General features: G+C 48.5%; 1 protein-coding gene across 1 annotated transcript; it reads right to left on the reverse strand.

Annotated features, from left to right (window-relative positions):
* Nucleotides 1–3434: 3434 nt before the first annotated feature.
* On the reverse strand, nt 3435–19856 carry RFFL (ring finger and FYVE like domain containing E3 ubiquitin protein ligase). The gene is made up of 6 exons (XM_065897572.1): nt 19677–19856; nt 12370–12759; nt 8659–8742; nt 7471–7681; nt 6224–6247; nt 3435–3616 (listed from the first exon to the last, which is right to left on the reverse strand). The coding sequence occupies exons 1-6, from the start codon at nt 19854–19856 to the stop codon at nt 3435–3437; spliced, it is 1071 nt and encodes a 356-aa protein (XP_065753644.1).
* Between the last annotated feature and the right edge of the window lie 6841 nt (nt 19857–26697).

The raw sequence follows: 26697 nt of genomic DNA on the forward strand, positions 1-26697 counted from the left end.
CTCTCACTCAGGGTGTGCTGCACAGCAGAGTGGGGAGTCTCAGTCATGAGCTCGCTCAGCCCCTCAGCCCCTCCCTGCCTCGCTGGGTGTGTTGTCTTCGGTTCACTGTACAAGGTGTTTATTTCCTTCCAGTCTTTCCGACACAATTTTTCTTTGCTGCTGAGGTTAGATTTGATTTTGTATCCATGTATTTCCACAGACCGTAAACAACATCATAGACCTCCCCAGCAGAGTGCTGGAGGCCTGCCCTCCTCTGAGCCTTTGTTTACTTGCTGCTGGTTGGCAACAGACAAGAGGTCATCCAGGGTGCTGAACAGGTCAGCTGCCCAGAACAATGAGGACAAAGTGCTACGGCTCAGCCTCGAGGCTTTATGCCCTTTTGGCAAGATTTCTTCTTTCCTCAGCCACAGGGCAGATCTGCACTAATCCAGCTCTCCCAAAGGCGGCCTACTCAGGGGTCCCCTTCCCTGGACACCTGGTCAGGCAGGCGTACAGACCTGCACAGACAGGGCACTCTGCCCTCGATGCTGGGCCAACCTCTGAGCCACACTCCAGCCACCACAGCTGTATCCACAAGCTACTGTCCATCTCCCAGGGTCACCTGAAGACTTAACTAGGCACCCTGGCTGTCCTTAGATTCCTTTCTACCCACATCTTTAAGGTTTGCCTCTACCAAATCGGTGTCCCATGCCTGAACTCACTTGCTTTTTCCTATTTGGACTTAGGATTGGTCCTTTTTCCTACCCAGGTCCCATCCTCTTCTAGGCTCTTCCATGACCAAGGCCACATGGCCCAAGCATCTCCAAAAATAATGCAGTCTCTCAAGAGCATGCCTGTGTGCCTGGGATTAGCCTGTGGTTTGTCAGCTCATGTCAGTCTTAACTGTCAGACCTCTGGTATCCTCACACCAGATCAGACAGGCATCTATATTGAAACTTTATTACAAAGTTATAAAGCAGAGCTCCGTAACAAAAAATACACATTTGGGTTTGCTCTTAACACCCAAGTAAGTCTGAGAAAATCTTAACATAAGCCACTTGAAATAACACATTCACATCCAAAAGATTTCAACAAATTTATACATTTTATATTGAGCACTAATTCCTGTACAGCTTATTCTTACTAGTTTGGATCCAGCTATTCCAATGTATTATGAACCAGTCAGCTGTCCATGTCTTTTAAAACAAGTCTCAACTGAAACCTCAGAACAGTCACAGCAAAAGCCATGGAATAATGGAAGAATTAGATGTTTCCATGATAATTAAGACCAAGGACCTATGAGGAGCAGGAGAGAATATTCAAGGATAAAAGTCAAGTTTTCTACCTAGGTTAGATAGTAACTGAACTGGGATCTTAGAATTCCCAACTTTTACTTGGTGTAGGAATAAAGAAGATACAAAAAAAAGTGGGGGGAGGTGTTTGCCACCTTTTTTTCCTAAATGGAAACCACCAAAAGAGGTTAGAAGACTTGAAGGCAAGTTCTTTCTCCAAAATGAGTAAATGACATCAGTTCTAATTCTTACTGAGGTTACAGACCAACCATCAGGATATTATTAACTCATGTCTAAGAGGGAAGTTGGGAGGTAGGGAGTGGTAAGGCCTCAGCAGAGAAAGCAAGTTTTAAGTAGGGAGACAGCCAGCTTCTGCCCTGAAGTTATTGCTAGGTTGTAACTGAGCTGCATACATGTAGACCTGTTTCACAGTGGAATTGAGGAGTAGCTGAATCCTTTGTTAAACTGGTAGGCACTGTAAACTGTAGTATTTACTGTCCAGCAGAAAGGTGAAAGACGATGTCTTTATAGGGAAATTTCTTGACTCCCCCAGTTCCTACAAAGGCTGTAGCTCAGAATCAAATCACCCAGGACTTGGTATAACGTCAAGGTAAGTGGTCCAGTGTTCAGGTCACAACCACTTTAAAATTATTTCACTCCCCCAAAAGAGATTAGTGGTTGACAGAAAGCATTAAACATGTCTGTACCAATAAACAGGTCCTCTTAGAGGTTTCCCACTGCTTTCAAAGTCATGACTGGTTCTTCCAGTCTGAGAGATCTTGGCTGCATGGGGTGGGGGTGGGGGTGGGGGGACTGCCAAGGCCTTCGGGTGTTCAAGGGTTTGCATAGCTCGCCCAGTAGTGACGGCAGCACACACCGCTCTTCTGATAGTACACGGTACATACGTTTGTGCTTGGTTAAGCTTCTCCGGCAAACTTAAGCTCTTCCAGTGGTGAAAAGACACTAAGAGGGCTCGAGAACATCACCTGTTCGTTGCACGGCTCTTCCTAAAGGGCCTAGAGAATGCTTCTTCCTGACCTGCCCCTAAATCAGCAGGCTGAGAAAGGAAATGGTAGTAGGGAGTCCCCACCAACCTGGGGAACTAAGACTTCCAGCTGTCTGCTCAAGGGCTGAATCCAGCCTCGTTCAGTACCTTCTGATACCTCTTAGGTGCTCTGTCTTACATGCTCAGTCTCTGGGAGCTTCATGAGAAGTCTGGCTAGAGAAGCATGAGGCTCTCTCTCTGCCTTCAGTGAGACCATGTTTAAAACCGCCATGGGAAAGAGGGACCTCATGCTCAGGGGAAAGTGGTTTAAGGCTGGCTGTTGGACAAGGCAAAGCCAAGCCGAAAGCCACTGCTTCCACCCAATGCTTTCCCTTTTCTCATAAACTAAAATTAAGGATGGCACAAAGTCAGGCCCCAAGAGAGCAGCAGAGATGATCCACGCACCATCTCGCGCACAGAGACTGGAATTTCCCAGCAGTTTGAAAGCCAGATGCTTTGTTGACTGCCAAGGTCAGGTCAAGAGACTGATAGCTTCCAATCCCAGCACTTAAGGAAGCAACTCTTAATGACTTCAATTTTTTTCCATAGCATTTGTGTTTCATTTCTCGCCAGAAATGAGTTTACTGGGCCAAATTCTGTCCTAAGGAGGATCACTATTGGTCTGGGAAGCTAACGTCTTTTTGGTCTGAAGAAACACATGGATTTTAGGTAATGTAGCAAGAGACTTTAGCAAAGGTCGGTTAAAGCACAGAAAGCCAGAGGGACCAGAAATGAATCCAGATGTGCTGGGGAAGAAGAGAGCCATTTCTACCAGGACTTCCGATGGGTGGAACAGAGACACACAGCTCAGGGGGATGGGTGGGCTACAGGAGGAAGGGTGAAACTGTTCAGGTTCTCAGAGGAAGGGAGGAAGATACAGTGCAAATTCCAGAAAGTCCTCTCTTCATCAGTTACCATCATCACCCCAAGATCGCTGAAACAGGGACTTGCCTGTGCGATCTCTGCATGCCCAGAGGTGACAGAGCATCTTGCTTGCCCTGGTCTTGGGAACACTGCAGATTTTCTTGTTAGGCTGCCCCCCTGCAAGCTGGCCAACTGTGGGCCCAGACACCTCGAGCTATGTCCCTGTAAGGCACTGAAGAAGCTGGTACAAGCCCTCAGGATCGGAAGACGTGCACGGCTCGGATCACGTACTGCCGGCAGATGGGACACTCGTTCATGCGCTTGCCGCACTTGGTACAGGTGACCATGTGGCCGCACTCCAGCAGAACACAGTCGATGGGCGAGTCCATGCAGATCCGACACAGGTTCTCCTCCAGGCTGGATGGCACTGCTCCCCCTGGACACACACAGCAGAAAGGGGGTAGAGAGGAAAGTAAGAAGACTGTCTAAGTGTATGGGGTTGGGGGACAGGGGGAGAACAGGCACACTGGGAACAGCCCCCCCAAATCCACATACTTCACTCAAACTGAACTCCAAGAAAACACTTCCCCAGTAGTTAATTTCACTTCTTTGTTTAATCTGCACCTCTATAGGTCAGGCTATAGATTTGAAGAGTCAAGTACTTGTAGATCAAAGACGTCCCCAGAACATGAGAACTAAATAAGGCAAAGTCCTCAAAGCTTAAAAGAAATAATTTTCAGACAACTGAGGCTGTAATACAGCCAGTGAGTGGCACTTAGGGACTCAATATTCTCTGAGGTAGAACATGGTGAAAAGATAAAACTGGTTCAGAAAAGTTTAGATATCAATGGAGCTGTAATGAACGGCTCACTAAGGATCATGAGGCTTATATGTAAGCACATCCCCAGTTTAATAAAGCCAAGGATCACAGGAGCCCCTGGGCCATGCCACAGACGACCCCCAGGCTTCCTCTGAGGAGACGTCGTGGTGCAAGAACCCGGCAGAGATTATGGATCCCTCTTCTCTGCTCCCCACACACAGCTTTATCATACTCTCATGACTGCTCATCACACTGCATGAGAATTTTTCAGTTTGCCTACTTGTCTCCCTACTACACTATGGGCCCCTAAATTCAACAAATGCAATCAATTTCTATAATAATGTACTAAGCATCTGCTATGTGCTCTGAGGTCTGATTTTCATCTTTGAATCCCTGCAACCAGTCACATGGTAGGTGCTCTCTAAATGTCTGACAAATGAACATCTCCCAAGGGAGTGATAACAGCCCACATTTATTGCAAGCTTACAGGTGCTAGCAGGGTCCTAAATGCTTTGCATGTTTTAACTCATTGGATCCTCACAAAAACTATGAAGCAGGTACTCTTGTTACTCATTTTATAGATGAGGCAACTGAGACCAAAGGGTTAAGTGGCTTGCCCAAAGGTTCAAATCCAGGCAGGCGGACTTCTGGGCAAGGGGCCTGAGGGCAGGGACTGCCAAGAGAGTATTAACTGCTCAGTGCACAGTTCTCGACAAGGCTAACTGGCTTGTGCAAGTGGTAAGATACAGTGGGCATGACCAGCATCCTAGGTTAGCTGCAGGAACAGAAAAACCTTCAGTTCCCCAAAGCCAACCATCCCCAGCATGTTTTAAATGGTAGCCTGAACCAGGTAGCTATAAACAGGCAACTGGCCCCATACCAGCCACCTCTACGGTTCCACAGGGAATTCTCTCACACTCCATTGCCTCTGCACTTTCTTTTCCTGTTCCCTGGACTATTCAAAAAGTCAAGAAACACTTGAGGAAGGCTGGCTGTAAGAGGTAGTGAAATCTATTTACCCCTTTGAGGAGCTGTTGGCCCTAACAGGGAAGGTTTGGAAACAACTGAACTATATAAATACCTAAGATGAGCTGGAGTAATTTATAGAATTTCATTACTGATTATTTCTATCAGGATTAACAAATTCATCAACTCAGTTGCCAGCATTCTTCCAGGGAATCAGAAAAAGAAAGACACCAAGTGGATTGGCCAGATCTTGCTATCAGATGAGGGAGTGGGTCTAGAACTCCAAATGATTTGGGGGAGTTCAACTCTTGAGAATTTATCAGCCAGAAGACTGTGCCCCATTCTGAGCTATATGATTGTGAGCTCTTCCCCAAGAAAGGATGTTCTCAGAGTAGTGTAGGGACCTGCAAAGCACTTTAAAACTTTTTCAGAAGACTCTCCAAATTTGTTATTTAGTAAAACAGCCATGTAGCCTTTAGGCTTTCAAAAAGGTCTAGCATGTTTTAGAATGATTTGGATCTGCAGTCAAGATTCCTGCAGTGTGTTCTGGAGGTGCCCAAAGGCCCAGTGGTGGTCTTTAACACACGGGTGAGTTTGTGGCAGCTGAGCGCCGATCTATCCCCAGAGCAGTTCTAACCACTACCCAGCCCTGTACAAACAAGGCTGTCAGGTCACCACCCTTTTTTTTGGCCACACCGCGAGGCATGTGGGATCTTCGTTCCCGACCCGGGATCGAACCCGCACCCCCTGCAGTGGAAGCTCAGAGTCCTAACCACTGGACCACCAGGGAAGTTCCTACCACCCTTTCTTTTTAGTTGGTACCAGAAGCTGATAAACATTCCAAGTGATTTCCCTGAAGGTGTACACAGAAACCCTTCCCACTCAGACCAAAATGGAGTGAAAACTATAGGGGAGGGAGTGCCTTAGCCCCAGGAGTGTGGGAAATGCACCGGATGTGCCACATGCCACCACTTGCTTTGCTGAATATTTTACAAGTGCTGGCTTCTGAGCTCCGACAACCCAGAGGCATGCAGATCAGGCTGCCCCTAGGTGTCCTGCCACTCTTGTCCCTTCACGGGGACAGGGATGAGAATTTCCAGAGATGCTGAAAAGCCTTGGTTCCCAGTGAATTCCCCCACACCCTCTCTGGACGCTGACATGAATTCTTAGACTGATAACAGGAATCACGGCTGAAGGAGGGGAAGGACAGAAGAGCTAAGAGCCTAAGTCTGTTCCCAAACAGGAACAACTACATACCGTTTTGGTCTTCAGCACCACACACTGGAAAGGAAAGAGAAAGAAGGCGTCTGAATATGGGACGGCACGAGGAAAGTCTCCAGCCACCCTGCCTTCACTTCCAAACTCTGACTGCTCGCCTGCTGGGAACCAGGCCGGCCAAGAGCCCAGACAGAACACCCACCCTCCTCACTCCCCCTACGTGCGGAGGACTCACACACAGCTCCTGCCGGGGTGTCTGGTCTAGTCTTAGAGAGATGCCACTGCTTTGCCATGAACAAAACTGACAAGCAGGAAGGATACTGCGTAAGCACAATGTCCTTTTCTGATGCTTCTGAAGCCAGCACTAAGTCAAGAAAGGAGAAACAGTCTGCTCCCGTCAGCCAGGGAGTAGGGATGCAGCCCCCCGGCGGAGCCGTCTCCTAGTCCCAGGTCCTCCCCACTCTAGGGAGGTTCTGGGGACGATCCCAAAGGGGAGAGTCTGTGATCAGGTGACCAGTCAGATGTCCCCTAACTCTGACGAACCTGAGCTTCTGGGACAGGAGAGCCCCAAATCTGACTTCAACCACTGTTAGTAGGCAAGGAGTCAAAACGACCTGCAGGACCACATCAGCGGGGGAGGGGTTGTTGGGGGGCAGGGGGCAGGGGTAGGTTCTGGGTGAAGTCACTTCAGGAAATGCAGAGCTCCACACGGCTCAACTCCTCTCTCTTCTGCAGGACTTCTCTGCCTTTACTGTTCCATTATTCATCCACCATGAATCAGCAGCAGGGACATAAAGTTTCTTTTTTTTTTCCAAACTCATCTGAGCACAGACCTTGATATTTTACTGGGCATCGCCGAAAATGATACCATGCTTTGGGAAATGAACAGCCCAAGTGCAGGCAGGACACAGTGTTCTTGTACCGTGTGTGCAAAGAAGGAGTACTGGTAAAGGCAGTAGTCAGTATGGCAAGGGTGACGTGTGTGGGGAAAGGCCATGGACTTGGACCAGGAAATCCTCAGTTCAAATCTGGGCTCTACAATAAAAGGAAGACACTAATAACGCCTATTTCACAGGCTGCCCTGAGGAGTAAATACATGTACATGATGCCTAACCCAATCCCAGCCCTCAACTCCAAAGGACAGCTATTATTAGAGGCTGCAGATGTGTAAGGTGACTCCTTCCTGGGCTAAAAGCAGGGAAATTTAGTCAGGTCAATGTCGACTCTCAAGCGAGACAGCAAACACTCTGGAACTCCGTGCAGCTGTCACCCAGGCAGCCCCTCACCCAGGTGCTGTAGCCCCTTCTGATCCTTGTACAGCCGCGTCACCCTCTCCATCAGCTCCCACTTCTCACAGCAGCCCTTGTAGTTGACGAAGTTGCGAGCCAGGATCTCTTTGAGCTGCCGCACAGTTAGACCTTCAATGTCCTCCAGGTCGGTCAGGTCAGACAGAGAGGCCCTCCGGCCTGGGACGAAGCTGTCCTCTGAGTCAACAGACTGCAAAGGCAAAGATGAGATCGGTGGGCTCAGCTCCCCCGACCCAGGCTCTCCCTCCCAGGACCCCAGAGCACTCATCACCCCGTGCTTTTGGTGACTGGCCTCAAGAGGAGTAGGAACAGGAGTAGTAGCTGGCATGGCGCCCTGCATCGCAAGAGACCGCGGTCTCTTCCCAACCCGAGCCCTGTGCTCAGGCGCAGCCGGCCCGACCCGCCCAGCAGCATGACCCGGTAGGAGGAGCTGCAGTGTGAGGCAGGTGGCCCTGGCTTTGAATCCTGATTCCTCCGCTGATTAGTACTGAGTAGTATCAGGCAAGTGGCTCACCTCTCGGAGCCCAACTGCCCCTCCATGAAGAAGAGGCAGCAGACCTGCCCCACAGGGTTGCTGTGACGACTAAACGCAGCAGCAGAAGCTACCGAGAACGGTGTTGGTCCTTCTCCCCCAGAGACAGTTCTGCTTTCCCACGAAGGAGCCCACCTCCCGGTCAAGCATCCTCTCTACGCACCCGTGACAACAGCTCCACGGCCCCATGGCTGTGCCCCCCTGTGCACTGGGCCCGCCACGGCTGAGGCCTGAACTCCCTCCCATCTTTCCTCCTGATTATCTGACTTCCTTCCCCTAACGATGGCTACTGTGTGCTAGAAGCAGAAGAAAAGAACAAGATTTGCACAGCGGCACCGGGAGCCTGCCCTCTGGCAGCTCTTAGAAAGTCAAGAGACTGGAAACTAATGGGCCATGTGGCTCCCCAGTCTCCACTGTGACTCACAACTCCACACGAACACACTGATAGCCACAAAGGTTAATCTGGAATGCTAACACTAAACTCCACCCCTGAAAACAGAATTTCAGAAGGACTGTCATCACACACTGATTCTCCTCTCTCCACTTTGAGTCTGCCAAGAGGTTCCTAATAACATCCTAAGAACGCCAGTGAAAGGGCAAAGGCAAAGGCACAGACCCAAGCAGGGGTGCCCCACCTGCGTCTCATCCTCAGCAGGTGCTCTGGCTGTGCTCTCCAGGTAGGCGGGTTCCTCTTGGTCCTGAGACACATGGCCATTGGCCTGTGGGAAGAAAAAGGTGCCATCACATCCACAGAGATGTCCCAGGGATAGCATGGGCCTCTTGCCAGCTCACACCATATCCAAAACGCATTCCCATCTCCCCCGGAAATCTGGAGTCTCGCATAACAGCACTACAAAAGCCTGCTCTTTAACACTGACTTTGTCAGGCAGGGAAGCAATAGAAATAGATTTCAACTCTAGAACAAGATGCATTAATGCTGCCCACCACCAGGACGGCATTAACCGCCACTCACCGTCAATTTAGTCTCAGTTTGAACACTCCGAGTGAAAGGAAGATAACACGTCCATTCCTGTGAGGGACCACTGTCAAGTTTTTTCCTGATACTGACCCCAAACTACCCTCCCGACAACTCCTGCCCACTGTCCCTGGTTCTGCCCCCAGACCAATGCCAACTATTTTCTTCCCAGCTGTTCATATCACAGCTTCCCTTCCTCCACACAAAATCTCCCCCACTTCCTCATCTGGCCTGGATGAGACAAAGTTTCCAGACCCTCACCACCTTATCCCTCTCTTCTGGCTAGTTGCTGCTCTCACATTCTAGAAATATGCTCCAACCAGCAGGGCACACTATTACTGAGAGCTGTCTTGAAACCTGGTCAAAAATTATTATTAGCCTGAGACTACTTAAGACAAACACCTGTGCTTAAGAAGTTTCATTCTGCTTAGAATTCTAACTTCTCAAAAGGTTCCTCCTAGATACTCCTTCAGGTTTTGCCACAGAGCAGTCAGAACTGTGAGCCTCCTAATCCCATCACCACTGAAGCCACAAATCCCTGAACTAGATCCTCTTCACCCACTGCTCCCAACAGGCAAAGGCCCTAGTGTGAGGCCAGAGCAAAGAGGTGTGTGAGCTCACAGGCCTTTTCCACTGGTCTCAGTAAAGGAAACCAGTCACTCACTGCCTCTAGCCGCTCATCTCAGATTAGGATGCATAATACGGAGCTAATTAATAACAGGCAAGCGGGCTTCCCTGGTGGCGCAGTGGTTGAGAGTCCGCCTGCCGATGCAGGGGACACGGGTTCGTGCCCCGGTCCGAGAAGATCCCACATGCCACAGAGCGGCTGGGCCCGTGGACCATGGCCACTGGGCCTGCGCGTCCGGAGCCTGTGCTCCACAACGGGAAAGGCCACGACAGTGAGAGGCCCGCATACTGCAAAAAAAAAAGAACAGGCAAGCAACTACAGTGGCAATGAAGAGTAGAAATAACCATCACCACCAAAAATGCCAAGGGACGATACACCCCCACATATAGTACACATGTACGGAGATGCATCCAAAACAACGTCTAGTTTTCTCTTAGATTTACATCGGTGTAGTACACACTGGCCTCCTGGTGTCACCTTGGAGTTACAAAAAGTCTTTCAGAGCCTAACCTCATGCTAAGTAGACAGCTTCTTGTATGTCCTTTCTTTTCCAGGAAAGAGAAACTAGATCTCATGCTGCAAAGTATGCTCCTGTCTTTTCGGTTTGCCCACTGGCTAAACCAAAATCTACAATGAATATGTGTGCACAGTCGTGCTTATTCCACACACTTCCTTCACCAGCAACTACTGCCAGGACATTAATGGTACAGGAAAGGGCCCTGGTAGGGTGAATGGTATAAGCAGATTTGCATCCTGGGTGCAGTTCGCTGTAGAATCGTCTGGCAGCCACGCACAAGTTACTCTGCTTCCCCTGTTTTTTCTGGCTGACAAAATGCAGACCTCACCAGAACAGGGGCTGTGAGCTGACCTGAAGGCCCTCTGAAAACATCAGAGAAGTACCCAATGAGATCCGGTACACAGTGTCTCCTGTGGGTGCAGTCTGGAAACTTCTGATTAATGAAAGGAAGCTTAAAACCGACTCCTTTCATTGGAAAAGCCACCTGATGGTTCTTGAGGGAAAAAAAAAATCCCTCAGGGCACTCTCCTGGCTCCCCATAAACACAGCAAAAGCACTTAGTCAAGCAAAGGGAGGAAGTCAAAGCAGGAGCCCAAACATGTCCAGCAGACAGAGCCAGAGCTGAGGGAAGAGTTAAACTCCAGAGCGTGCTGGGGAGAAAGCAGGCTCAAGCCAACAAGGGAGCTGCTGAGTTTCCTGAAGGTAAAGCATGCTATCACAGTGGCCTTTATGCCTCAGTGCTCGTCAGAGCTGAATCAGGGGGCCCCATCCTGGCAAAGGAGGTGATCATAAACAAGAGGTAGCAGCCATCCACATCCTGTGTGGGAACTGACAACACTGGCACGTGCCTGCTCTAGGCGGCTCAAAGCCCTTTAGACGTGAGATCACGCTAGTCTGTCCTCCCAACATCCTGGCAAGAGCAAAAGTGGTCTGGATTACTAACCCCATTTCATTGTTATAGGCTCAAACCTCACCCAAACTGACCCAAGAGTCCGTGACAAACTGGATGTGGAAAACGGATTTCTTAGGTCCTAATCCTCCCACTATTGCCCAAGCCACGTAAGTAAAAGGCTCACTAAGGCACCTACGTATGTCTACGGGATGCCACCATGCCTTACACAACAGTGAGGTGAGGTCCGCCCGCATCACTCTAATCCAATAGTTGGTTTCTGCATCTACCTTCCCCCTTAGAGGGGCTTTCTCAGCACAGAAGCAATGTGTTACTCATTTCTGTACTTTTCATGCCTGGTTCATGTTTCAGTCGATGTGCTGCTCTGAGCTTACCATTCCCAGGCCCCACTAGGATGCTGGTAAGGCTGCTTACTGTTCAACAGCCCACCAACCACTGCCCCACCCAGACAGAGGCTGGCAAGAGGAGCAGCGCCCTTGTCCTAGTCATAGTGTTTCCCCACTCTCCCTTCCCTCTACATGTTGCTTTTCTTCCTTTGTGCCTTGTGATGGTCACTGAGGAATGGAGTTCCCCATCCGGCCAAGGAAGACCACAACAAAGGTGAGTAAGTAGGAGGGCAATTTGAACAGAACTAAACACAAAGACTACCAGTGAGTTTTCTCAAAATATTCCTGGAAAAATGAATTTTTAAAAACTCTCTAACTGGGATATGTACATATTAAAAACAAACAAAAGGCCTTCCCTGGTGGCACAGTGGTTGAGAGTCCACCTGCCAGTGCAGGGCACACAGGTTCGAGCACTGGTCCGGGAGGATCCCACATGCCACGGAGCAGCTGGGCCCGTGAGCCATGGCCACTGAGCCTGCACTCTCTAGAGCCCGCAAGCCACAGCTGCTGAGCCCACACGCCACAACTACTGAGGCCCACGTGCCTGGAGCCTGTGCTCCGTGACGGGAGAGGCCACTGCAGTGAGAGGCCCGCGCACTGCGGTGAAGAGTAAGTAGCCCCCGCTCGCCTCAACTAGAGAAAGCCCGCACGCAGCAACGAAGACCCAACGCAGCCAAAAAAAAAAATGAATAAAATAAAAAATTAAAACAAACAAACAAAAAACACAAACACCCAGTATCGTGCATCAATATCCCTGAAAAAAGCCAAAATGTGAGTTGGATGCCCAGAAAACATCATCCCTCATCAGTAAGCAGAAAGGCGTCACATAATCCGGACACTTAACCTTGCCCCACTCCCACGGTGCAGGTGGGAGAGGAAAACGAGCCCTCCAACTGGCAGAGATGGTGTGGCTACAAACGGGCCCGTACCTGCTGCCGGTCCCGAGCCTGGGCTGGGGGTGAAGAAGGGAGGCCGGGTGAGGTAGGAGGTACTGTGCTGGTGTGAGGCTGGGTCAGGAAGGCCTGCTGCTCGGGGGAGTCCGGGGACAGGCTGGGGGCATGAGTCCTGCCCTCCTGGGAGATTACAGGCTGCTGGCCAAGCACCAAGAACACCAGCTCCTCTTTCTCCCGGCACATGTCGGTAGAGATGTCATGGAGGCTGAGATAGTCCCTCAGGTCCTTCACCTTCATCTTCATGAGCTCCTCCCGCTGAAAGGCCGTGGCTCGGAAACGCTGGCAGAGAAGGCAGAGGCGGGGCCCGCTCCCCACTTGGCTCGAACAGGCCACGCAGAAATTCTTCTTACAGTCCAAGCAGGTCTGCTGCTTAGAGCAAGAGGCAGAGGAAACCACGTCAGACAGTGAGAACAAGACAGTGCGATGGGAGCTGGGCGAGACTCCCCCATCACTCTTACTTTTACTGAGCTCCTCCTCTCCCTGTGCGTGCAGGCCACCTTGCAGATTTCAGGGTAAGAGCCACGTGGAGGTGGCACAGCCCCTGTAGGCATCATGTATCCACATACAGGACACTACGTGGAGTGTTCCGTCGGAGGCTTACTTTATTCATTTTACTGGTAGAGAAATGGAGGCTATTAATTAAGACTACCAGCTTCAGGATTAAAAAAACCCCGCATTTTCATTGTCTCTCTCCTCCATTTCTTGTGGCGTCACCTTGGGGGTCTAACTTAGCCACTCTGGGCCTCAGTTTCCTCATCTGTAAAGCAAGGCGATAACAGCAACTGCCTCATATGATTGTTGTAAAGTTAAGAGATAATGCATTTAGTATACCTGACACATGAGTCTTCAATAAGTGTTCAGTGTTTTAATTATTCTTGCTAGGAAATACAAGCCAATGGTAAGAGTCAAGATTCAAATCCTGAACTATGATTCTTTCTACTTTATTGCTGCGATAAGAAAGCAAGTGCATAAAGGTTATGGTGGTGACTGTTGTTACTATTAATGTTATTCATTAAATTATCGAGGGGCCACTATGTGCTAGAGCTAAATTTGGCTTGTCATTTAATTCTCAAAGCAACCCCGCAAAGTAGGTATCTGCGTACCTCCCTGTTTTACAGACCAAGCATCTGAGGCCTAGAGAGATTAAATCCCATCCTAAAGGGCAGGCAGTAAAGAGTAGAGCTGGGATTCTCACTCGAGGTCTGAGTTTGGTGCCCACAGTCATGCTCACATTGCCTAACTCAGCCCCAGGCGAGCCTACAGCTGGGCTGAGTCAAGGGCCTGGCTCTCCATCTCCCAACTGCCAACCCCGTGCCCCGTCTGCAGAGGCTGAGGCCCAGGCCCACCCCCACCCCAGGAAGGCCCACTCAGAGTGCTGGGAACTCAGTGGTGCCTGAGAGCCTACCCAGGACAAATATTTAGTCAGCTCCAGGAGGCCCTCTGGACGTGATTAGGGAGCTCTCATCTGTGAAAGTACAGGGTGTCTCAGACGGGCGACGAGAGCGCCTGGCAGGCACGCTGGTACCGCCTGGCAGCAGCTCCTCCCAGGATCGCAGACAACACAACTCATGAAGGCTTGCTCAGCTCACAGGAAGCAAATCCTCGGCCTCTCGCCCCGCAGGCTGACCGAGCACGGTGACATCTGACTGAGGCCTGTTCCAGCCACCAGCAGGCCACATGCCACCAGGCGGGTAATCCCTGGGCCCACGGGGCTGGTCCCGGAGGGCGCCCTCACTCATCCTTTAGAGAAATTAAAAACTTTTCATCCTGTGGTGACTTAAGTATTAACCTAAAGATTTCCGCTCCCTCTTTTCTAAGTATAGAAAGATATTCAAGCTAACAAGAATGCCCAGGAGACTGAGATTCCCAGAGTCGAAATCACAGATACTCTTGTGTGGCACTGAAGTAAAAGTCTGCATAGCTGATGTCGTTATAGTTCGTTTTCTCTAAGTGTCATTCGTGCAGTAAAGGAAAACAAGCATAATGCTTACCATTGTTTTGACCAGTGATACTTAGAAGCTGGGAAAGGACACACATCAAGCTCCCTTACTCTCTACACAGTTATAACCAGACAATAAAATGTGCAGTGACTGACTGGAAAGGACGCATGGCTGCACTCGCTTCATAAGGGTTCTGGGACCAGTAGCCACTCAGGTAGAAACTGAATGTTTTGGGGTATTGGGGGTTCAGTCATATCTAAAGCTTTTCTGTTGGGCAATGAGATGTGCTTAGGATGACAGAGTGAAATGACGAGGCTTCCGTGTAATAAAGCTGTAGGTCCTGACGTGGAACATTATTTAAGTCAATGCAGTTTGATAAGACCTAGCTTGACACAATTAAAAAGCCCCGAGTTGCTCAATCAGCCAGATCTAAACACCTCTCTTCTTCAAAGGTGTGCAGCGTATTGGATGCAAGATCAGAATGCAAAGGCAGCAACCAACCCAGCTTCTCCGTACCCCCCAGCTCGCCAGGGATTCTCAAGTCCCGGCATTGGCATCTGAAACACACCCTAGGGGAAAGAGTAAGACAGCGCTCTCTTGAGGCTAAAACCTCAGTTTGCAGAGGCAGAAGAGAACAAAGGAGAAGGGAAAAGCAGCTGTCAACAAATGTGGGCAGAACAAGCAAGGGAAACACATATGTATAAATTCTAGCAAATGGTGCAAACTGACTCACGAGGTCGCATGAAAGATGACCTAGGGGAGCCGACGAGCCTGCACAAATGCCAGGAACACAGACAAACACCAGCATTGGGAGGCTGGCAGGGGCACCCGCCTTTGCCAATCCACCCTTCCTTGTTCTACCCTCTCCCCAGCCTCGTTCCCTGGCACAGGGCGGGCCCATTTTCTCAGCCCACCAGCCCCTCCTCCTAGCCATCCTGCCCATAAGCATCCCCTCCTGCAGCCCACCGGGAGGAAAGGGGCAGCCTGAGGCGTGACACACTAGGATTAAGTCCTAGCTGGTCAAGTCCCAGCTAAGGGAACTTGTGCAAAACAGATAACCTCCCAGAGCGTCAGATTCTCACCTGTAAAGTCGGAAGCTCAGCCTACCTCGAAGGACCACTCAAGTACTACATGAGCTAAGGCACAGCAAACCTCAGTGTGCGGTGGGCGTGCAACGCACTTAAAGGTAACACTGTCACCTCCTTTTCCCTTTCCCCCGTGCCTCATCTCCGACGCGGGCCAGTACCTAGGAGCCACCCCCTTTCTACTCTGAGATTTGAGTATCTCTTGCACGTTCCCAAGTACAACCTCCCTGCCAGGCCACCTCCCCAGCCTCCTGCTCAACCTGGTCAGCTCAAGAGGCTGGGCGCCAAACTCCCTCCAAAATTGGCAGGGCTGCTGCTAGACCGTATGTAGGTGTTACCAATACAGATGGGATATGAGGCTTGTGGCAAATCCCAGCCTGCCATTTCTCTCTGAGACTGGAAACTCTGGGAAGGCAGGGCTCCATCTTTCTTACTACGTCCTCTCTACAAAGTCCTTAGTGCTCTCTGGACTTTGTACCCAATGAGCAGTCGGAAAATACTGACCTCGATTAAGAAAGGAAAATGAGACAGTAGGATCCATGTAATCACGTCAATTCAAACACTTCTAGAAAAGACATTTTAAAAGCTTGCAGCTGTTAAATGCAAAACCCTTAAGATAAGATGCTGATCCACTTAAGCATGAAATTACAAGTGCAAAGTTCTCATAGGAGAAAACATCCTTAATATTCACAAAATTAATCCATCCCTTTGTGGCAAGAAAACATTTTACCAATAACCATCTTTTACCTTCCAGACTGGAACTTTCTTTCCCCCCACAAAAGCTCTTCTTGCTACAGAAGTTTTCTTTTTGTCTCCTTGTGTGGCTGCGTATTTGCCCCCATCTTCCTGTCAGACTACAAGCTCCCTACTAAGGAGGGCTGACATTCTTCATCTCTGCCTGCCTAGCCCACGCAATGTCTGACACACAGTAGATACTGAATAATATATTTTCCACTGAACCACTGAATAAAAAAAACAAATCCTTATTTTAATCACTGTCAGGCTCCTAGGCACCCAGACCGATTCTCTGCCTTCTTTAGTTTGACCTCCTCCTCCGTTTCATCTGTCTTCAACAGCTGTGTGCCCTTGTATCTTAGTAGCTAAAGTACCTGTTGTACCTGAGTCTCAAATTTTTCATCTGTAAAATGGGTTAACAACCACTTCTTCACAAGGTCTGGCACCAAGAGCTGCTCACTAAATAGAAGCTACCTCGATCAATCTCGGCCTCCACCCTACACCAGGCTCTGGGAACTTCCCGCCAGGTGTGCAAGAGCTTCCTAAGTGCTACTCCTATGGCTCCATCGAATTACCCTCCTCACGAAGCCATGTCTGCTCCCTGAAATGGGATCAATCAGGTTGCTGCTTTGTTGAAACTCCTTCTGATGCTTCCTTGTTGTCTGGTGGCGATAGACTCCTTACCATGGCAGTCATGGCCCTTTACCACCTGATCCCAACCCTGCTGCCCTAACTTCCCTGGTACCCTGCACTCTGGCCAAACAGGCCACTCACAGTTCCCAAGTCCACCTTGAACTTGCTCCACGTGTGGTGCTTTTACCTCAGCCACTGCTTTGCAAATCAACAAACTTTCCTTCATCCGGCTAGAATTATCAATTTACCAACAATGCCTGATGCCCTAGTACTTAACTTATGCAACTGACTATTATTAGTTCTTTGTAAATGTGGGCCTCCTCGACCAGACAGTAAGCTCCCTAAGGGAAAGACCTATGTCTTAGTATTCTCTCCACAAAACTGTAAGCTCCAGCTACTAGCATGCTGCTGGGACAGAGTCGGCCCTCAGTGAAAATCTTCAGCGTGGAAATGTCAGCCATAAAGTGATGAAAATAGAAACTCGCTGGTCTACTTCCTCTTTTTCAAACTGCTCTCAACTCAGCAGTCCATTCGTTCATTCATTCATTTATTTCTAAAATTTTATTGCCTACCTACTGGGGAAAAGTTGTGAACAAAATTGACAAAATCCCTTATCCTATGTACCATCTGAGAAGACAGGCAATCCACAAACACATGTATGTTGGGTGGTGATAACCACTATAAGGAAAATAAAGCATCTTCCCACCCTGACCCAACCATCATTCTACTTTCTCTGGGGGCGGTTTCTTTGTTCATTCACGTTCTCTCTTCAGGCTGAGCAATGTCAAGAACTCGCTAGATCCCCTGGTTCTCTCAAGTTTCCAATGTGCTCGACATGCTTATCCTGAGCCTGGATCACCACCATCGTCCTCTCTGTGCTTTCTCTCCATTTCCACTCCAGAGGATAACTGACTTTAAAAATAAAAGGGGGTGGGGGTTTCAAACAAACCTATTGCAAATTCATGCTGCTTCCTTTATTTGTTTATTTCTTAATTAATTTTTGGGGGGGGCCGCTCCACAAGGCTTGCGGGATCTTAGTTCCCTGACCAGGGATCGAACCCACAGCCTCGGCAGTGAAAGTGACGCCTGGACCGCCAGGGAATTCCCCATGCTGCCTCATTTAAACGAGGGTTTTCCCTATTCCTTTCTTGCCAATTACTCTGCCACTTCAGCTGGTTGTTCCTAGCATTTCTCACAATGTAACAATGAAAACAGCACGAGCTTTGACGTCCAACAGACTCTTGATGTACTTGAGGAGTCCCTGAAACTACTACCTTAGATAAAGGGAACAATTTCTTCATCTGTAAAATGGGAACAAATGATAGTAGTACACACATCATAGGCTGCTGTAAGGTTTCAGTGAGACAACGCATCTGAAATGCCAGGCTCAGTGCCAGGCACATGACCAGGACCCGACAGCCCTCCTTCCATCTCATCTCAGACCCTAACTCCACCCCACCGTCTCCACCACCGACAGCACTGAGGCCACGTGGCCCCGAGTTCCTCCTACTCGCCACTTCAGTCTCCATCATGGACTGAACCTTTCAGCCTACGTATAAAAGGAGAGGCACCCCTGCCCACCGAGCCACAGCCTCCTGGCCTGCAGGAGCCTCTCTGGTTGAGTTCTCAGTGACTGGGGTAGCCAAGCAAACCACAACAAAGCTTGGCTACGTGCCCACCTTCCCCGCACTGCACTGAGGTATAGGCAAAATACAACCTACAAGGCAAAATGCCAATTCTCCATCGTCTTACAGTTACAAAGGGGTGGCTGGTCAACACTTTGAGCTGCAGAAATTCTGACATGCTGACTGTCTTCTGGGAGAAAGCTTGAGAGTCAAAGACCTATGTTTGAATCCTGGCTCTGCCATTTAACAACCAGGTGATCTTGGGGCGCTACTTAAGTAGAGGGGAAAGAATGAGTATTTTAATGTCTCCAATGCTGTCAGGAACTTGACAGTTTCCTTTTTACCTGTTAAACTTTAAGCCTTAGTTTCTCATATGTAAAGTGGGAGTGTAGGGACCCTAAAACCTACATCATAGAGTTACTGTGAGGATTAAATGAAACAAAAACTCTATAAATTGCTTAAAATAGTCTCTGGCATACAGAAGGTGGTTTAGAAAGTATTTTTTCCTCTCAAATTTCTCATTATCATCATTTAAACGTCACATTCTAGGCTGCAAACCTCTCATTCTGCAGAAGAAGACAGATGCAGCAGTTCTCCAGGTCAGGGCTCACCTTCGGCCCCAGGCGTGCTTACCACAGGCAGAGGGATGGCCCTCACCCGTACACCATGGCCCAGCCAGTGATTTTACCTCCTGCTCACTAATCTGGAAAACACGGCTACCATGCATTTCAAATGAACTGGCAACAGTAAATAAGCTCCAGTCTTCATCTTGTTAGGGTCCTGACGTACCTGAGATGTCCTTGACACTGTTTTCAATAAAAAGAACAAGTTCACCTGCAGCCAGGCTTTTTATGATGGCAGCTAATGAAGGAAATAACAGCAAGTGCCTGCTGCACCCCAAGCATCGCACCGGGCACCCTTCGCAGCTTAGCACATTTTATTCCCACAACATTGCGAGATGTTGACTTGGGTACAATTATTATATCCCTACTTCATAGACGGAGAAGATGAATCTCAAGACAGGTTAAGCCATACAGCTAGGAAGTTGCCTAGCTGCTATCAGAATTCAGATCTAGCTGGCTCCAAATCTACGCCAAGATGTGTTGCTTTTGCTTGGTTAGTTTTAATACCTTTGTGAAAGGACAGGTCTGGGTTGCCAGCTTTGCACAGGCAAAGGCCAGGGGCAGGCACCATGGAAGGGTCAGCAGACTTGCCTGAGGGCCTGAGGCTACAGCGGCCTAGCAGGCCGAGAGATCGACACTCACCTTCCTGGCCATGCTTGCGAAGTGGGCCCCGCAGGCCTTGCAGTTTGGTTCCGAGCCCGTGGGGGAAGGGAAGGAGCTGTACCCAGGGTTGGAATAGGCCTGCGTCCTGGCTCCCTGGGGTGGTGGGGCCTCCTCAGGCTGTCCATCCAGGCAGAACCAGTTGCAGCAGGTTGCCCACATGATAAAATCTGGCACGAGGGAGAAGGGGGGAAAGGTCAGAGTTAAGACACAGCTTGACGGCGTCCCCATTCCTGAGGGCACAGGTGAGCAGCGACATCGGTCCACACCTCCCATCACAGTCAAGGTGAGGATGGGCTTTCGGGGGCCACCGGACTTCCTACTGCCTCCTGCACCACACCCGCTGCCGTTACAGGAAAGGTGCGCACAGACGCCTGATCTGCAGGACAGACCGGCACAGGCAGCAGAGCTGGCACGCTACCTTTGAAAGGTTGCTGATGCCTGTTTGGGTTTAATCTGAGAGCTTTACTTCAAATAAAATCTTTTGTCTTAGCAATTACAAGTGGCCTAACAGCCATTTTATCCAGGAACGTGAACTTGCCCCTAGAGCTCAGACAGATAGAGCTCTATCATACACACGTGTACAGTTCCACACTCACATTGACCATGGGGCAGAAGGATCATTACTTCCTTTATTTAGATGAGGCAACCCAGGCTCAAAGGAATCAAGGTCCACAACTAATATATACAGAACGGAGATTCCGAAAACCCAGCTCTTCTGACCCTAAACCTAATGTTCTCTTCCCTATACTACGTTGCCCCCTGGTTTCCCCTCCCACCAGCCAGCAGAACTTACGTACAGCTCTTACATTTGTACGTCCAACCCTACATCAACGTCTACCACGGCACCTGTAATAGCTATGCTTTTTTTCTACCACTAAACCATACATTCCTTGAGGGCAGGGACCACTTCTTATTCATGTCTGTTCTGTACTCAGCAGTGTCGTGCACACAGCAGATGCTCCACAAATGTTTGCTTCCTTGCTGAATCAGTGCCTCTGCGGGCTTATTAAGAAGTTTTGGGTTATTACTTCCATTTTACATATCAAATACAGGAATTAGGGGCTGGGGGGTTGATGATTTTTTTGAGATCACAGAACAAAGAGGATCCAATCTCTCAAATGTCAGAATAAACTAAACATTGCAAGGGGGTCCACTAAAATGCCAAGCGCTGCTTTAATAAAGTAAAATGTGCTTTTCTCAGTAGACCAAGGTAGTCAGGATGGAAACTGTAAGCCTGAACTCTGCTTACAGAGATAACGAATGAAACATGTCATGTTTTAACAATCAGTTCACACAAAAGAATCATACTTTCTGCTCTGCCTTCTGACTCACTGAAAGTGCCTTTGTTAGATAAGAGTTCAAAGACGTAGTAAGCTGGAAGGAACTAAGACACCAACAGGTTCCACCTTGGTTATTTTTTAGAGGAAAAGAAAGAGGCCCAGCAAGAGGAAGGAACTTCCTGGTTCACCCAGCTATAACCTTCGGCCTCGTGATTACACCAGGGCCTTTTCGGCTTCCCAACACCACCTCCAATAATACATGCATTCACTTTTGCAGGCATGTCCGATTAATACCTGTCTCACCCGGTGGCCTATGACCCCCATGAGAGCAGGGACCATGACAGTCATACAGTGCCCAGCAGATGGGTGGCTCAACAAGTACTACTGAATGAATGAATCACATACAATATTTAAAGATTAACTAACCACACATTCGTTCCATTTCCTTCACATCAAAAACATTTCTCTCTGACTCACTATGACTTGTCTGAAGATTCTCAATTCCCAGAAAACAGGGACTTAATCTGCCTTACGAATTCACAAGGAATAATGAAGCCCAGAGCAGTAAAATAACTGAGTTATTTGTTGGCAAGAGACTGCAGGCAACAGCAGAGTAGTAGTCCTCCGAAAGAGGAAGTTTGTAACTCTTTAAATCACCTGTTGATGGAAGCATCTGAAACAGTGTGTAATAATACAAAGATCAGAGGATCTGGAATCTGAAGATCTGGGCTGTTACCTACCTCTAACAAGTCATAGCCTTTCTGTACTTCATTTTTCTCATCTGAGATTCTCCAGGCTGTAGAGCACTAAATAAACCTTAGTTGTTGCTACTAGCATTATAACAATGCTTTCACTGCAATTTTTCTGAGACAGCACAGGTAAAAAGTAAACCTAGAGATTTCACAACTACCATTTGGCTTCCTGGGCTTGTCCCAAACGTGGACAGATAGATCTTTGACAGAATCAGCAGGATACATCAATTAACTGAATGAGGTCAGGGGAAGGGGAACAGCAGAGCAGCCTTGAGACAAAGCTGTGGGTGGTTCACTAACCTGTCAAATCCTCCACTCATTCATGCGTGCAGCCCTTAGAGGAGCCAATGCCTTGCTGTGTCTCCAGTGCTAGGTGAGTATAGTTGATTACCTAAGTTCATGGTCTAGTAGGGGAACTAGAAATGTAAAACCAAAAATTGAAATTTCAGGGTGATCAGTGCTTTAACGGAGGTTTGTGCAGTGTAAGGGGGGTTACAAAGATGGGAACAATGATCAGCTCCTCAGGGATGGAGGAGTGACCAGGGAAGACATATCCTATTGAGACAGGCTGGGACCCTGAGACCCTTTGCTGCAATGCTTCACCCGGACAAACGTCTCCTGGAGCAACAAAATACAAATAAACTATAAGGTACTAAAAATAACTACGTGCATGCACTGGGGCAAATTATGGACAACAAGATACAAAAAGACCAAAAACCCAACTGCCACTTCTAAAGAGCCAGGAGCAAAGGCAGGGAGCAAAAGCAGGGCACTGTGCATGCCCCCTGCACACACCACCGCCAAAGGGGTGGGCAGAACACCCCAGCCAGCCCTCAAGTCTGACCCCTGGACCTGCTCCTATCCTCCTCCCATATAAGGAAACAGCTCGCACCCCTGCTCAGCAAGCGAGTGAGCAAGGGAACCTGCCGCTTGTTCTCGCTCCCCCTGCTGCAGCAGGGGCCCCAGGAAAGCCTTGCCTGAATTTCTCATCTGGCCTCTTATCCATTTCTATTCATAAAGGAGGCCGAGAACCCTGGTCAGTAACACTATTATGGACCAGAAAGTCAAGAGCAAAAAGACTTTTCAAGAAACAACCAAGAGCTGCACCAGGGCATTAAAGAAACTACAAAATGCTTGGTTGGGTCAAAGGTAAGGGTAGGGGTGGCTGAGAGCACAGCAAGTAAACAAGCAGCCATTTAAAAGAAAAACCTTGTATTCCATGGTAAGGAGTCTGGACTTTATCCTATAGGTAGTGGGACACAATGAACGGTTCAGGCAACCAGGTTTTGCGACCTTATTTGCATTTTAGCGTGGCCACTTACAGCAGTAAGCGGTGTGGAGGACAAATCCGAGAGGGGCAGGTTGGAAGAAAGATATGAGGACATGGGCAAAAGAGAAAGGGACAGCTAGATCTGTGACAAATTTAGCAGGATGTGGCAATGAACTGAAGAGGTGGGGGGAGGGGAGAGAAGACGCTGGCTCTCTGAGTTACACAACAGGAGAGAGAGTGGAATGGTTGACTGGGATAAAGCCTTCGGGAAGAGCATGTGTCTGTGTGTGAAATGGGGAGCGGGGGCAGGTTAAGATTGAGTTGAGTTTTGTACCTGACTTGTGGGATCTGCTGATGTATGCACAGCACCGTGTCAGCTGAAGATAAAGGTTTGTGGATCCTCGCCTACTGGAAAGTATGTACAGTCAGAGAGGGCCAGAAGGCTGGGTAGACAGTCCGGGTCAGAAGAGAAGCCAGCCTGGGAGAGCCCTCAGGAACGTGTGATCCGAAGAGCAAGCAGAGGAGAACCAACCAGCACAGAGGAAGGAACAAAGCATGCTCAGAGGTGGGAGAACAGGAACAGTGTCTTGAATTTCAAAAAGAAATTTTCAACGTTGTTTAATGACCCAGAGAGGAGAACACGCGGAAGAATGAGACGGACCCAGTTTTAGGAAACTGTGAGTGTGCTCCATGCCCGAGCAGTTTAGGAAGAGACAAGCTGACCGGTAACCACAGGTTGGGAAGTGAATGAGAAGTGAGGACTTGCCAGACTTTAAGGATAAATCATTCCTTCTAGAAACTTTTGACAGCGAAGGGAAGAGAGAAGGCAGCAGAGGTCATGAAATAAGAGAAATGTAGACGTATTCATAGACCACAGAGGAAACCCCCCAAGACTAAGAGCTGAAAGAAGAAGGGAAGCTGGCAATGAATGATGGGAGCGACGACCAGGAGTGGGAAGAAAAGCGACCAAGTGATGAGACATGGGGATGGACTACGACCTCCTTCACCAGAGGGTGGAACAGAGGTGAAGACAGATGGAACCAAAGATAGGCTGACGGCATTAGCAGAGAGAGATGGAAGAATGAAATATTTAACCACAAGAAGAAAATAGACTTCTCTTCCACACAAGGGGAATCCACGTGTTGCAATTTTTTTCCCTAAGAGGTAAGGACTTTGTCACGAAATGGGTAGACCCACTCGGTAAGGCACCATCAGTCGGGAACTCTGGAAAGCCGGCCAGCTGTACCTTGTTTCATTTCATGTGCTTTTGCAAGCACTTGGGAAGCACCAGATGTGCTGGGCACCGGGGAGACCAAAAGTGAATTCCACAAGGTCCTTGCCCCCGGGGACTCTGGGCCCAGTCAGGCACGATATATACAGCTCAACTCAGCCCTCCTGGTACAGAAGCTAAGAAAACTTTTCCTTAGCTGGGAATCAAGATGACCTGTCTTCCTCAGCACTATTTCCATCCTCTAACTTTGGTTCTAAACTTAACTGCCTGCCTCCTCAGAACAGCTCTGAAAGAAACACCGTCAGCCTGTCAGAGTACCTGGCTACTCTTACAAGGACTTGGCTGTGTGGGAAGACTTGAAATTTGCCCCTTGGTTATTCCACCGGCCCCATGTATGGGTGGAGAATGCAGCCTCATCCTGGGGATGTGGGTGTGTGGGCAGGGGTCACTGGGGAAGAGTCTCCAGTGCTAAAAATACCTTAGACCTGCGCACCCTAACAGAACAGGGCCACTGAAGTCAGCAAACTAGGCTTCTACTCTTTGTGACATATATTTAACTACCAAAAGACACATTTCTTAATGTGGTCTTGCCAAACTGGAAAGCCCTAAGCCTAAATGAGAACTACATTCAGGGTTATTTCGGGAGTGAAAGCAAAGAGTTTGTCATTTTAACACTGCCGTACAAATAACACTCTTCTTTGGGGAGTATGTTGCATCCATCAGCCCTAAACAGAGACACACATGTGGCATCTATTACTTAAGGACTGAAAGTGGAACCAATTGTGGGATGTATAAAGAATTCTCCCTAGGTTGACAACCGTGAAAAACTTCCCTCTCTGATCTGCAAACCTCTTTCTGATCTGCAAAGAAAATTATCATCAAATCTTCGCCAAGGGCTTGAAAATTCCTTCGCCAATTCCCCTCACCCTCTTCAGAAAAGATGGGACTTGGCGATCTAATTTTCAAATACAGTCTGACTGCTCTCCTACTGCATTTGTTTGAAACCTGCCAGGCTCTCCTCTTCCAATTTGCCTAAAGGGTAAAGAAGATGGGAGATGTAGGGCTGGGGTGAACAAGAAAATGTACTATTCCCTGTGGAAGGACCCAGTGGTATGAGGCAAGGACGGCTAGCTCGCACATGGGGTTTTGTCAGCTTGATAAGTAAGCTGGTATTTCTTGGGAGACTGAACCCTGTTGAACCGGAAAATTACAGTGCTAAGAACAGGATAAGATAAGTGACCTATTCCAGGTAGGCTGAGTACAGCCATAGTTAGAGGCAAGAGGGCAGATACTGTGATTTCTCCCTATTAAGTCCTAGAATACTAAGTAATTTTAAAACAATCACTTCTCTACCTGTCCGCCTGCTCAAGACAAATGATTTTAAGTGGATCAGTGGTTGTCACGGACTTTCCCATGGAAGACAGAAGAAGGGTCAGAATGGACCCACGGAGTAAAAAGGTCGGAATGTCAGCATCTTAGTAAAATCTCTGAGTTTGCAATGCAACTCCAAAACCACCTTGCTAACCACCACCATCTAAGGCACTAAAGTTGAGGCCCCCAAGATTCTCATCCAATATGTTCTGATTTTAGTTAACTGTTCTGTGTGCCAAGCTACAGGCTTCACCCGGTTGCAGAGACAGCAACATCTTGGAATTAACATACTTATGGTGAACCTACCATATAAGACATTACAAAAATCCTTTGGAAAAAACCTAATTAAAATGCCCCCAATCCTCAAAAAAGTACCTTTATGACATGACAAATCAGAAAATGGCTAGTTGCAAGCCTTACAGAATCATCTCCAGTTTATTGAGGGTGGTTTGCCTACTATCACTACTGTATTGCTGGAATTATCAAAAGCATCTATGCTGTTAAGAGTGGAAAGGAAAGTGTCCCACGTTCTGGAACATTAATACAGAATGGGCTTTGCTTCATCTTGTATATCATCCTTAAGAAGCAATTAAAGGATGACTTTGAAAGGAACTGCAATGCAATGGCTTTGAAAGGAAATGCTATGAAAAACCTATCAATATGGCTTAGCCATGCCTCTTTGAAATAATTGTACAATAATTACATATTCTGAGAAGTAAAGAAGAAAGTAGCCATACTCTGCTGGAAGAATGCTTCTTATCTGCCAGGCACTGAGCTAGGTACTACCTAGTGTTATCTCATGTGATTCTCACAACGATCTGGCAAGGCAGATTAGTTCTTCCCATTTTCAGGTAAGAAAACCAAGGTTCAGAGAAGTTAAGTAACTCACTAAAGGTCATGGCTAGAGGGCAGTAAAGCCAGAATTTGAATCTAAGTCGCTTAGACCCTGAAGCCTACACTCCGTAGGCCACAAGTGAAGTGTTCCCGATTCCACCAAAAAAAAAAAAATCAGTCTGTCTGCCCTGCAGCCTATTACCCTCTGAGCGTCTGCTTTCCACCTCTACTGGAGCTTTCCCATCAGCACAGAGACACTTTC

Source organism: Phocoena phocoena, chromosome 19, assembly GCF_963924675.1.
Source record: "Phocoena phocoena chromosome 19, mPhoPho1.1, whole genome shotgun sequence".
In the NCBI taxonomy this organism is placed as follows: domain Eukaryota; kingdom Metazoa; phylum Chordata; class Mammalia; order Artiodactyla; family Phocoenidae; genus Phocoena; species Phocoena phocoena.